The 14,952-nt window shown below is 40.3% G+C and overlaps 1 protein-coding gene across 1 annotated transcript; it reads right to left on the reverse strand.

Annotated features, from left to right (window-relative positions):
• Nucleotides 1–8,945: 8,945 nt before the first annotated feature.
• LOC111253346 (uncharacterized) lies at nucleotides 8,946–12,719 on the reverse strand. The gene is made up of 3 exons (XM_086977311.1): nucleotides 12,296–12,719; nucleotides 10,058–10,136; nucleotides 8,946–9,869 (listed from the first exon to the last, which is right to left on the reverse strand). Exons 1-3 carry the CDS (start codon nucleotides 12,453–12,455, stop codon nucleotides 9,743–9,745), a joined length of 366 nt encoding a protein of 121 aa, XP_086833437.1. The 5' UTR covers nucleotides 12,456–12,719; the 3' UTR covers nucleotides 8,946–9,742.
• Nucleotides 12,720–14,952: the final 2,233 nt, after the last annotated feature.

Genomic DNA, 14,952 nt, shown 5'->3' on the forward strand with positions numbered 1-14,952 from the left:
TTCAATGTCAATGGGTTTAATAACACTTCGAATGTTTAATTAAAGTATTAACGATTTTTTTTTCTAGTTCTAAACAAGTACGTACGCTGCTCCGAATAGTTTGGATTGTTGTGGGTTGTCATGGCATCGACGGAGAGACTACATACGTCGCAGTTTATTGCATTTGAATACAGACAACGAAATCGTTGTCTGCGGTCGACGTACTTATCGATGTTATTTGGCATAACCAAGTCCGATAGTGTTATTCGAACGCTAGGGTCGGCCAATGGCTTACAGAAGAAAATCTCAGACGGCTTAGGAACCATATGCAATCCAATCAGGCAAGGCTGTAAGGAAAGGTAAGCTCGAAACAGACTCACTAGTCGGGGGGGGGGGGGGGGGGAGGACTGCTGGGACGGTGACGACAACGACGACCGCCGGAGATCCCCGCTACCATCCAACAGCATACAGATTGCAGCAGGAGAAGGAACAGCGGCAGCAGGTGAGTACGTTATCCCTTCTAAGCCTTTCGCCGCTGATAGTAGTGACTAAGCTAAATCTTGCGTATTTCAACCAAAGTTGCATTCCTCTAGGTGCTGCTGGATACAGAGGGTGGCCATGTTGTGTGCATCCCGGATGAGAAAGGTAGGTAAGCTCTTCCCCTTCAGGATGTCGAAATGCGTGCATTGGGAATTCGTCGATAAACACGCAGACTGCACGATTGTGGATAACGTTTAATTATTGTATGAACACTGATGATTCTTACTGTAAGAGCCAGGGTGCCTTTCCGAGTTCCATAGCATAAAAAGAAAGGTTACGTAAGGTTAGGGCGGAACTTTTTTATTAGGGCATCCCAATCTTAATACTAATAGGGAATAATGAACAAGATGAAACATGAGAAGGGAGTGCATAAAGCTAAGAAAGTAGTCAACAACTATAAATTATCAAAAAATTTCAGGCCACTCTTGGTCAACTATTTTATACCATTTACTTGCTAGCGTATGGAATCGCTGATAAGAGACAAGATCTTCTCTCTGAAATAATGCAAATTATACAATTTTCTATCTATGATCAGTGAACGTAGGTCAATATCCTTGTATGTATATATAATATGAATCTGACGTGCCTTTAAATACCAATGCACATACGCATTATTGTCCATAGTCTCATTGAGTCGTTAGCTCTTTCAATTCGGGTACTCCATCACACTAGTACATTGTCTGTCTTCTCTCTAAATATGCCAATGGCTTTATTTACGACACCACGAAGATCATAGGAATAGAGTGAGCAATAGACGTTTTCGAAGTAGTATAGCACAGCCTAGTCACTTGATCGTTGCCAAAAGCCTAGCCATCAATTTAGTTAGAAGTCTAATTGCCGGCAAGCTAATGTGTACGCTCTTCAAACCACTATCTTTAAACGGTAATTAAATTTCAATTGCGCCTCAGCGGCCAGACCGCTCCAACGCAGGTAATTTTCTTTATCTGGTCTTACAGTTAATCTTATCTTTTCATTTTTCTCCATTAGGTTTCGGGCCATTTTGCAATACACAATAAACAAATACGTATGGGGGCTGTGAGAGTATGGAATATTCAGCTCCAAAATTATATAAACACAAAACCATTTCTGTACACCTATTGAACTAGTATTTAAACATGGTCCAGCAGCGATGTCTTCTGCAGAACGATAAACATTTACCTTCTTCAGAGAAACCAAATGAAAATTACATGTTACGAATTCTGCAAAAGTATAAAATTGATCTAAAAGTTTCCAGTAAGAGTAGATGTTTAGCTGTTGTTCGGTATAAAGTCTTTTCAAAAAACTTTATCTCTTTGTATGAACCAGATGGCGCTCGTTACCGAAGAACATTGCAAAGGAGCTTTAGCATATTTTAGATTCAACGCCACAACGGAAGCAGATTGTAAACAAATTTAAGGAAATGAAGGGTCACAGCTGGAACACATTTTCGGTCAGTGCTTATCTAGCAGCATATGAGAATGGGGGTCCATAAGGTAGAATCCGCCAGTAGCCTGTAAGATTCATGAAGAGTTTCTGCTACGGTAGATTCCAACTGTCTGGAATTACGTTGATGATTACGCAACGCCGCAATTTGCGTTCAGCGATATATGCCTAACATATATCAAATTAAACAAACTCCTCGTATGTTAAGGGGCTTGGTTCCCCATCCAGTAAAATCCACAAGATACGCTAGATACTGATATGCCATTATCACCGCCATAATAGTTTACTTAATATTATTTTCTGTTTACACTACTGTCATATGACATACACATACATATTTTAATAGATGATGGAAAATATGATTTGCGAAAAAAATACACGTTTATTGTTTAGAAGCGCAGGGCAAGCAAAACGACTCTATAACGCTTTTGCCAATCGATTACAAAGCTAGGAATCACGTATAGGTTTGACGTATAGGTAACGCAAAAAACCTTTGATGACTTTTCCTTCAAATGTTGCAGTAAACGGGAATCGTTTAGTTGTCCGAAAAAAAGCTGACTTATTGTGATTGAATCTTCCGTAAATTAAATTACAATGAAAGCCATTCAATTTAGTATATTTGAAGCAGACCCCCTTTCAATATAAGCTTCATTAGCAAATTCCTATCATGCTTCACTTTCAGACTCAAGTAATACAGCGGCGAGTACTTCCGCAGAAATTCGCACTGCTTTCAGGAGCAGAGCTGTAGGCCATAGAAAGCATCGTTTACCATGACTTTTTGAAACTTGACGATTTTATCAAAAAGGAAGACTTTTTTTTTTAATCTGAGTAGGTGGACAAGAGATATCTTAGCATTTTCTCAACAAAAGAAAGGCGTTACCCTTCAGCAGAACAACCTTATCGGACGCTTACTGGATGAAAATAACTGAAGACATCATTAGACAACTGGAATGGAAGTCATTATTACATATACTATTTGCCCAATTCTACTCTTCCAATTAGCAGTTATTAAATCCTTAATAATCCATGATGAGAAAGTCTATAAATTAAAAAAACACGATTTATCCTCGATGTTCACTCGTCAGACTAAACATTCCAATTAAAGTGGGTTCATTCTCTGCTTAATCGATGGCAGTGAAACATGCCAAAATAGATCGGTTTTACAATATTTCATATGTGCCCCCTATCGAAGAACTACAGAAAATACTCGTTAGACAATGACGATACAATAAACATACCGGCTTTACGTAACAGCTTAAAAATGTGCGATCATTTGAGGCGTTTTTCTGGTCTTGCGAAGACATGTTTGCTGTGTGCGCTGGCATTTCTGTTGTCAGGCCCTCGAGCGTGAAATGGCAGGCGTGTTTTGCAAACAAGCTCGATTAGATCGAGCGTTGTTATTGGTGCTTTTGGTGGTATGGCCATTGTCACCATCGTAACCGACGTCATAGTGGCCTCCGTGCTTGTCTTTCTGGTTTATTCCTCGTCGCTCCTGCAAAAGCTTTTGTGGTTGTATGTTACGCTGCTTACGTTGTTGTTGTTGTTGTTGTTTACTTTTGGTTCGCGTCGAAAACGTTGCTGCTACTAGACCGGTCACCGTCTTCCGAATTGCTTTTATTCGCAGCGAGCTAAAGAATTTCTTCAAGTCCTCAATTGTCGTCGTTGGCCTATGTGTTGACGCTGTAATTTCTACAAATAATGTAGACAGGCTCAGTATTACATGGAATGTTGTTTGTATGAAGATTGGAACTTGCGGACACTTACTAAGTTCAGAACAAATTATCGTACAGTTTACTGTCAAGTTCTGACGGTAAATAGACAAAAGACATGAGCTCTGTTTAAGATCGCTGGTCGGATTTGAGATTCGTAGAGAAAAGCTACTGCGACAAACGACTTAAGAAATAAGACAGAGTAACGTGATCGTTTAGCACATTTGTGGATCGGGTCTGTGAACACTGCGTTTTACTAAAATGAAAAACCTTTGAGAGCAGTGATTGCTGATGATAAAATTGTATAGGTAATTCAATAGACTTTGGCAGATGCTAAGAGATTCTAGTTTTATATAAGTGGGAACATGCTGCCATTTCAATAATGCTCCTCGATATCAGTTTTTATTTAAGAAGATTGACGTTAGATTGAATACCTTCGCATAATGTATACTAAATTCGCAAGGAAACATTCTATAGAAATACCGCCAGTAGAATGCCCAACTATCCAATGGATAACGGGCGTCTTTTCTATTTTCTCGTAGCGGCAAAAACAGCATGCGAAGATGTTATCAAAAATAGGTCAACACCGGTTAGTTTTTGTTCGTATTGTTAGACAGAATTAATATATATTATATCTGCTTGAACCTCCTATCTGCTAGGTTCGAAAATACGAGAAGGGCACTGCGGATGGAGCATCAGTTATGTAAAAAACACATCAGACTTTCTCCGAATCGATTGAGTTCGGAGCTTCAACGATCATTCTTTACATAGCTATTTTTTTAACTTGTCGTAACTTGTTAACACCGATATTTACTTAGATTATTATGTACTTGTACGGGCTACTGCTAAAAAAACTAACGTCTACACTAAAATAGTTGGCTAGTGATACGTATTAAAAAAGTCAAAAATAACTTTATATTAGTAATTAACTTAGTAATCATGGCCCGAAGCCATCGCGTAGTTACTATCATTAGCTGTTGAATAATCTGAGAAGTCAGTAAAGGTGTCCCACTTGTAGTAATAAGATAAGAGGATATCCCTCGCACCCTTGTGCTTCTGTCTCTCCCACCTTGCCGTGTTGGAGCATCCAGTACTTCCACTATCTGAAATACCGTCACCGCCTTTACCCACAACTTTTGTTCAGGTTTTACCTTCGTTTGCCCACCTAAATCCACCTCCTCTTGCTCCAATAATCCAACCCTCAGGACCTCGCTCACCTCTTATGTTGAACTCCTTTAATTCTCCTCCATTTCTGCGATTCTAAATCTGTGAGCCTCTCCTCCGTCATTGCCTGATGTTCCCTCTTAGGCTTTGTCCGAACCCACAGCCGCCTCACAATTTCCACCTGTCTCGTCTACAATGCGGCCTCCACCTGCTTCTCGGACCCCCACGTTAAATTATCTGCCATCTCCAGCCGCACTAGCACCCCCAGCGCTCCTTTGATACATCACAAGTTTATTGGCGTCACTACCTTGGGCAATGCCACACCTGTAAACCACGTAACAAGAATAATATAGTTATTCACCAATCTTTATGTTCTACTGAATGCTATGTGGAAGAAGGTCAAAAAGGATACTTACAATTGAAAGTAAAATGGCATCTTGACGTAATTCTTGTATCCTACGGAGAGGCGATTCATAGCTGATATTGATGGCTGTATCTTTTGATATTAATAATTTCGTATTTTTGCTGCCGAAAAAGGCTACGTGTTACTTCAGAAAATTATAGTATCTAATGTCTTTTTAATGTGCTTCATTATTTTCTATTATGTGTAGGCCACGTAATAATAGACTAACTAAAAGTCCTGTTGCGTTCATCACTAATAATTCCATAGAAATTCCTAGTTTGCACAGAATTTACAACGCGTTACGACTATACGCAATATATTATCACTTCCAAATTACTCTTAAATTATCAGACCGTATTCGTGTGTAATTCCGCCCTCAGTGACCTTCGCTTGTTGGTAATACGTAGCTTTGAGCCTGGTGTGGTAAGATAATAGCCGTTTACGTTGCACCGTGTTCAAAAGAGACTAGTTAATCATTTAGATATCACATACTCTATTTTAAAAGCCATCTATATCTAAGTATATGCGCAACAACCCTAGTCTATTGCGGACAGAGGGTTTTTAGCAAAGAGGTTAAGTACAGAAAATATACTAAAATGGCACTCTTACCGTTATGCGTAATTTTTGCTATAAAGAAAATGTCGGCTAATCATGCTATAGATAGATTTCTTTGGGAAAAACAAACGAACGGATTGCATGAATGTTACAACCTTGCTTGCCAGTTTGCAGGACTTTCCTTCTAACCCCCTGCCATCTTCATCCAAAAATATTTGGTCATCGTAAGCTGGTAGTCACAATCGAAAATTTTTACCCATATTATGCTTTAGTTACGCTAAATAGAACAGTATGTCCTGCTTATCTTCGCAGTCCATATTTACGTAGGTTAAATAAAAAATTAAATTTTTAACCTTCAAGCATTCTCCCAGCATTTATAATTTATACCACCAAAATTTGAAAGGTGCCAGTACGATTCGGTTCGTCAAAAAGCCATATTGTTCTTATATATATGTATATATATATATATATATATATATATATACATATATTCTTATATATATATAACTACTAATGTATAATTTAATACTACGAGATTATAAGAGAAGATACTAGGCGGCTGGTAATCTAGGCCAGTGATCCGTTTTTATCTGATCCCAGTTTGAGCAGACGGATTCGTAAGTTCGTAAGATTATAAGGTTACCTTACTAACTTCCATCAGCTGCACGAGTTTAGAAGGACTGAGTCAGTATTGGCATTTCATTGATGTTGTTATTATGTGAACTTTATTGCTGTAACGTACGCTCGATACGTTCCTATATGAATCCTGAGCCAATTAATCAGGATTCGTCAGTATACTTCACTCCTAATTGAAGCTAACTGACCCCGTCGCAATAATCGATTGAAATCATCATGCCGGAAATCACATAATATAGTGCCGATCGGAACTTGTATTTTCAGCCATCAAGCAATTATCGCTCGGAAAAAATAAGTTATCCTTAAACAAAACAAGCCAAAAATTCTATCTCAAATAGCCCTTTCGTATCACGGTTACCGTTATAAATACCGGACAACCTCTTCAATTATGGTCAAACTAGTCGCAGCATGCGCCACTGACATAACGGTCGTAAACTAGTTATCCATGTTGGGTTGACGCTATGCCATCTGCGAAATGCACCTCTCGACTTCATGTCTCTATCACATGACTGGTATTTACTTTTTTTTTCGTCCGTAGTAGTAATTCAGGTACCATTGAAAAATGAAGGATTTAGTACACCGGTTAATACGTTCTTTGTATTGGCAGAGCGTTAATTACAGTTGTTAACGCTGTCGGTGGCTGAAGCTAATACGAATCTTCATTGCACAATCGCCAACCCTTCAAAGCTAGTGTTTCAAACGTTTGGATTAAGGTGTCGACAGCGTAATTTTTTATGGCAAACCGAACGATTGGATCTTGGCAGTTGCTGATAACTCTCGTTGTGCGCTCTCGACTCGGAAGCGTTAATGTCGTGCACATCGGCATCGGAGAGACCGCAATCAGTTGCAGACAGCCCACGCCTGGAGAATGCATTTGTAAGAGATAGTATGATTCGCCTTGTAATCACAGGTACCAATAATCCGGCTACCATTGTTTCCAGAGCTTCAAGCGAATCAAGGTCGCGGTATGGAAAAATCCAGTTACGTGTTCGAATCGTATCAGAAGCAACTGACAAATTAGGAACTGCAGAAGAACCACAATATCCTAAACGTCCCTGAGGACACTGCTGGTGTGCACCGTTGTAATTTAGGGAATCAAGCATGTATCGAAGCCCGGACCTCGAAGCGCCATTTGTTGAGGAGCCTCCTCCAGATGGAATAAAATTGCTTCGTGTTGTTACGTCCGTATGTCGGACTGTGTGCACGTGGTTGTTGGGGGGTCTTATGTTAGTGTATGGAACCGGTCCCGTGTTAGTAACCGGTCCCGTGTTAGGAACCATCCCAGTATGAGGAACCATCCCAGTATGAGGAACCATCCCAGTATAAGGAACCATCCCAGTATAAGGAACCATCCCAGTATAAGGAACCATCCCAGTATAAGGAACCATCCCAGAAAAGGAAGCCATGTCAGTGTAAGGGGCTATTCCGGTGTACGAGGTTGTGCTTGTGTAAGGTACCAATTCGGTAGGGGGTACCGCCGCAGTGTACGGACGTGCTCCGGTACATGGGACCATTCCGGTACACGGAACTACGCCAGTATAAGGGTTCATGCCAGTACATGGGGTCACCCCACCAACCGGGACCAAACCATAATTGGGGGCTGCACCACAACATCTGACAGTAGATTCACACGTGGTTGTGGTTGTAGAAGAGATAACATTGCCGTAAGGAAGTCGAGGAGTATCGTGGAAAGCTCTGCGTTGGTAATAGGGAGGGTATTCCATAAGAATCATACCTCTATTGAGGTCTCTGTCGCGCAATAAGCATCCACGGTAAGCTCTCCAGTTGTAATTCTCAAAGTTCTCCCTTTGTGAACTGTCCCATTGTGGAACTAAGCTTCTTTCAGGCGCTACATTTCTCGGATTGGTTCCATGTGGTTGATAAGGTGCGCTCCATGAAGGCGTTATACTTGTAGGAGATACTGACTCCCTTTGTGGAACGGCGCTTTGTGCAACTGACTCCTTACCAGGCGGTCTCACAGGCCTCGCTTGGGTTCCTTGCAGTTGATCAGGTGCACTCCACGTAGGCATCGTATCTATATCAGGTTCTAGTGCTCTCAACAACGGAATCTGGCTAAGATCTTGATATGGACTGGTATTGTATATGCTAAAACAGTCAGGTGATGTAGGTTCGAGGCGGTGAGTTGGTATTAGCACTAGGGGTATACCATCCGGGCCGATAAACGCTATTCCCATAATATGCTTGGCAATAGGTTTAGTTACCCGCTTGCCATTCGTCTAATGTAGTCACGCAAATTCCGGGGCTTTCAGAGTGTTTGACATCTTCGTTGTTTCAAGTTATTAAGTGTAAATGTACCTGAAATAGTATGGAACATGACACTGACCTAAGAGAGTTAGCGTCTATGCTAGACGTACGCGGACGGAGCGCGAGACATTTAAATAAATATAGTAATGATGTACAATTACTTCTTTGTCATTCCAGATAAAATACAATAAGCATTGTACTAAGTTGGTGCATAAGCAATGATATTCATTCTGTTTATTGATTCTTTTTCTAATTTTCCGTTTTGCCGGCGGTAGAGCGTACTCCGTGTGGTTCTGCCACTCTGCTGTCATCTCGTTAGATTTACAAAATTTAACGTTCGGTTCAATGTACAGTTATAGGAGTGTTTGGCCACAGACTACTAATTTCCTATTCGTATTTTACGATGCAGGACAGATGCGGCTCAATAGCTGGCTTAATAGGTTCAACAATGATATCTTCAACCTAAAGGGCGCAATCCATCGATTTTTCAATTCGCCGAGGATCGCCTTGACCTAGTTTTAAGGAAGTACAAATATTACAGAAGCCTGTATCACTTTAGTTATTATCGTACTCAATTAAATACCTTGGGTTGCTTCTGCAGACATCAACATTCAAAAAGGTAAAAAAATAAAGCAGGCGCTGAAAATTATGTTTTTGCTATCCGAAGTACTATGTTTAGGGTTCGTGTTAGCTACCTTTAGCTGTAACCAAAGTATTATCTTTGTAAATTGGTTTTTCAAGTAAGCACAGAGTAAATTCTCTAAAGCTACTTATGGTCAGATTCTAAAAGCCTACGAACTAAGTTAGTCTTCATAATTTCAACTTATAGATGGTATGCGAATCCACACAATAAATTATTACATCACCGCAGTAACAATACCGTTAAGAAATCAGACCTATTTTTTTATGCTAAATCTATTCTTGTTCATTTCCCTTTGCCATCTCTTAGTCTTGCTAAGGCTCTATAGGCACCTTGCCTGTAGCCGCCGGAGACCCATCCCGAGTTTGCTAGATGTAAAGGCGTGTTCAAAGATATTTTTACTGGTCAGAAGAACTCGCTTCCTATTTTTTAAACCCGGAATATATTCCGACAAATATGTGGCTCTATAAAGTCGTCAATTAATTGGCTACCGCGGTGGTTGGTGCGGACAGGACGTCGGATTTTACCATTGTGAAGTCTCGGGCTCGATTCCAACCTGAAACTCAGTAATATTTTAAAATTATTTGGGTTCCTAATATCCGTTCCCTGTGCAATTACTTTTGATCAGCAGAGATTTCATTTCAGCCCCTACTTATTATACATATAACTGATCACTGCTTTTTGGGTTAGGCTTTATCGACGCTAAAAGGCCTGAGCTTTTAAAAAAGATAGTGCGGTGTTTACCTGAGAGTGTTCCTTCCAAATTCTGACGAATAACAGCCGCCGATTATTGGCACCTTTGTGGTCCCGCAACTACTGGGACCTAAAGAAAAGGAACGAGTATTCAGTCCGATGGCATCTCATGGAATTCCGGCCTCTACAATTTGTCAGTTCGAAGTATCTAGCCCTACTGTGAAGAATAGCAATCGGTTCGGATCGAAATTCGTCGGAGTGTTCCGTAATTATGCTTTACTTCTTCCATAAGGAGGGTCGGAACTTGAATGTGCACTGATGTATAACCTCTCGTTCATTACTTTCATGATTCTTTATGCTAGCTGTGGCTGGTTTTCAGCACAAATGAAAATGTTGTATTGATTAAGTATAATTGGTAACGAAATAAGCAACGAGTTTAGTGGGTGGACAGATGTGAAAAAAACGTTTATTGTTTGTTCCCTACGTCTAAATTGTACATGTTAATAGTTGAGAAATACTAATCGTTGTGCTCGACCACAAAAGTACAAATAGTGGCATCTGAGTAAAGGTCAACCTGGCACCTCGAAATAAAGCCACTGCAGATAATACAACACCGTCAAATGCACCATAGTGCAATATAAGAAAACCATAACCTCGTGCCATTTACACACATGTAGCTTCTATCGAACCGGAAATGGCTGAAAATTAATTTTACTTACGACACTTCTAAAAAGACGTATCAGACTTAATCCTGGCAAAAACCATAAACCAGATATGTATGTCTTTAGTTCGCAGAGCGAGAGAGATATTTTAGTAATTACTGCAAGGAGTACTAGATTTTTCGACAAATAAATTTACAGAAGGAACATGGCCACTATCGTGTCAAGCATTTTGGATATTTGTTTAGCGTCATAAGAACAGTATCTAGGTTCAATATGGTTTAGACCACATAGATCAAACACTGATATCGACTTTGAAGCACTTGAACGAGAGTGTAACCCACTACAAGCCCCTCTTTTCTATTTAAGACCATAATTATAAACATTGAGCTATTAGCAGTCGATAGAACTAATAATAAAGTACACTTTAATAAAGTACATATTTTTCCGCCTCTGTATTGACATAGATAAGCAACGACAATTAAAAAATTTATCACTTAGGTTAATTACCTTAATATTAAATTCTAGATGTCCTGATTTTTTATATGAAAAAAATTTAAGAAAATATTTACATGGTAGGAACCCGTAGCATTCTAGGAGATTTATTACACATGTAATGCATAGTTTTTACGGGATAAATTCCGTTTCAACCGAAGAAAAGGATTATTGATTCCAGATGGGGAATTTCGTACACAGGTCAGTTTCATATATTCTTTCGATGTGGTAAAATCTTATTCGTAAATAAATTGGATAGATTCCATAGATTTGATTGAAGCAACCAGAGAAACTTCAGCCCCCTCTAACAATGGCCTTTTGCCATCAGCGGGTGATTTTGTTCACGGATGAGGAGTGTATTAGGGCACAGTAAATTTCATTGCAACTAACCAGTACAGGTAAACTGAGCCTAAGTTTTAGTGATAGATATACAATTATTTTTTCGGATGTTGATGAAACTTATTTCACAGGAACGTAACTTGAGATTTCCCGAAATGTTCACAGATGCTATAGGATAGATTCAATCTAACAAATTCTAGCGGCTGATATAACCATTTTCTATTCGTTCACGAAACATTTAATTGCATATCCGTCTGTTACAAACCTTTATTAATATTCTAGTAGCTAATGGATGAATCACCCTCCACTAATGAGAAGTGAGCAAAATGTCACTGGAAAATTAACCAGACTTTGACGTTGAGTACGTGAAATTCGGATTAACTTTGGAACATTCCCACTAGGTCACTGTAGCATTCTACTGTGTTCATTAGCTCACCTGGCACTATTAAGAATATAGAATCGCCGCTAACAGTAGCATCTCGCAAAGATCATCCGTCAATACAACGAAATACAAAATTTACATTCTAAGACGTTTCGGATCTGTGATGTAGCCTGAATTACCGTAATATCTTTGTATTTATAAGTTTGCCAGAGAGCGATCTAACAATATCTTCAGTTACATGCAGACACGCCAAATTCTGAATAAAAATACCAGACATCCTTTCCCACAATGAGCTGCCTTCAGGGCAGCGTATTATGACCTCGACGCAAATATACAGATCAATGAACCTTGAAAAAGTGAAATTGGCAAATCAACTTGGCAAAATCACTCGGATTCACTAAGCTAAGACCATACCTGTAACAACGATTTGGGATCGTTGTCGTCCTGTTATTATTAGTATCAGGACAAGAGCTTTGTGTAAAGAGACTTCAAAGCAAAATGCACGGTATCTGTATAAGTCGGGCTGATCTGCAGCCATGCATCCCGCATTACCACTGTCTACATGCACCTTCATGTGTGAAAGCGCGCCTCAATGCTGTAATTGATCCAAAAACGCAGGAACTCGGTAGAGAAATTACGTGTGGTCTCTGAACAGTCAACAACTCCAGCAGCGACTTCGCACTAGTCGCCGCAGTGGCGTGCTGCCTGCTTCTGTTACTGCTACAAAATCAACATCAACGCAGACCACCGACCATCCAGCCAGTTCGCCCGCCCGCCTGCCAGCTAACTGGTCGTAATAGGACCTCAACGGATAAATCAGCCTAATGGGCTCGACTAGTTTAACGTTAATGTACTCCATTTGGAAGCGGTCGTGCGTGCTCCACGCAATCTAACAGGAAAAGTCCACTGTGTAGCGCAGGTGCGAGAGTCGGACTACCTTGATGGTGAGTGAGACTGCATCGCAAGCCGTGCCCGTGAACACGCCGATCGCAATAGTACCGCAATACCGACGAGCTAATGTACGGTCCTACTTAGCGTCAGGCTATGAACTTCCCGCTAATCGGCGAACAAAGCAAGCCATCAGCTAAGCAGCAACGACGCGATGTGATAAGTGGAGTGGATGGCTGACCTAACACATCCGAAGAGGTAATGAAAAACGACAAAAAACTACCACCAACGACAGCATCTATTTTATCCGTGTCGTAACATCTGAGCGCGTGCAGTGTGCCCAGATTTGTTCAAAGTTGATATTAATTTCATTCTGTACTTCGCCTATAATCAGGCAAAATCGCGGGATTCAGGTGTCTGGCCTATCTGGATTATTTACGCAATTATTTAGGTATGTAATGTTACATATTTATGTGCGTGCGGTTACACCGTCTGTACCGTTGTAAGATGAAAAGCTTTTAGCCTGTTAAGTTCTTCTGGTTAATGGGTCGTTTTTTCAATTTTGAGTGTTTAGGGAAAGGAGTCTGATCGATGATGATGTAATAATATCGAAGTTTAGCGTCATAGACTATCATATAATCATAGGGGCTAACTATATACAATAAACATGCATTTTTTTCACCTAATCTATATAAACGAAATCATTGTTTGCATTAATTTTTTTCAAATACACTGAAGGACCATTCATCTGCAAGTTCATAGTTACGGTAACGATAATGAAATTGACCCCATTAGTTACAAGTGGTACAAGACAATACTTTTAGTTGGAAACGTATTCCAGAAAACGAAGCTTCTAGAAAACTGGGCCGAGTATATTTTTTACAACAACATTCCAGTAATTTCACATTGGGTAATGTACTCAAGTCATTTTTGAGCTGCTGTGTCGGACCGCCTCAAGAAGAAGTGAGCTCGATATGGCCATTGACATTGAAAAAATACCATTACTACAATATAATGGGGTGAGTTGATAAAACTATTATCAGCTTACACCTCGCATTGCAGTCACATATAGTGGCAGTTCCTCTTCTCATCGAGTCGAATTGCAGGGTACTTGAAAGTTTCGATTTACCAACATCGATTTCGAAGTAACAGCAGATAAAGATGGCGCGGTAGACATATAGCCCTCTGAAGCAATGAATATCGTCATCGCCTTTTGACAGACGCCTGTCCAATCCTGTGTGGACGAGATATGTATGCTCTTTTCTAAGTCATTCTCTGTACATACACAGCTATATTCACACGATGGGCACCGCCCTTAAATCTATCACAGTGGCTGGAAAGGAAGCCGGAGGTTTCTATAAACGCCAGCTTCTGGCTTTGGGTAAACTGGTAAACTCGCAACTTCATATCACATCTTCACTGGCATACCCACCCCATAACGACTGCGGCTACGCGATCCGTGCTGGCATCATTGGCAAAGAGTTACGTATATTGGCTCGACCGGTTGCGCGCATAGGTACCGCTCCAGACTTGAATTCGGAATGAATTCAATTTTGAGCGGGCGGCGGTAGTAGCAAGAACAGTACTAGCAGCATAGCGCTTGTACAAGACTTGATACCCGATTAGATTTGATGCTTCCCCTTGAATTGCTAGTGCTGCTACCACTACAGAGCCAAGATTAGGTGTCTCAAAAAAAAACAAGCTATCCAACCCTCCTAGGATGGGGTGCGTTCCGATTCATTTGATGCTAGCAACTTTTTAAATTTTACCGCCAAATCAAGTAAGTCCTACACGTGATACTTACATTCGGTGAGATTAGCAAATTATCTGAAACTAACAGCCTTAAACTTTTATTAAGGAAAATAACATAGCCGTCATGACATGTATAGCGAAAGCAATTAACTTCATAGGCTGCCATTGCTGATTTTCAGCCCGTCTGTGGCAGGGGTTATAACTTCATGTGTGTAAGCCCAGCAACATTAGGCTTATTCTTTTCACAGCTAAGCAAATTTATTACCACGTGTTTCGTATAACCCGTCTTCCGTAAGCAATTTTAGTTAGTAGAGCATGATAAATATACGAGCACAATGGTATTTTCGGTTTATTCCCGAGATACTCTATCCCTCGGGCTCCCTTTTAGCATTTTGAAATTCGTTAGGGTTCACACTTGCATAATAATTTCT

Source organism: Varroa destructor, unplaced genomic scaffold (genome assembly GCF_002443255.2).
Source record: "Varroa destructor unplaced genomic scaffold, Vdes_3.0 BEIS01000001.1, whole genome shotgun sequence".
In the NCBI taxonomy this organism is placed as follows: domain Eukaryota; kingdom Metazoa; phylum Arthropoda; class Arachnida; order Mesostigmata; family Varroidae; genus Varroa; species Varroa destructor.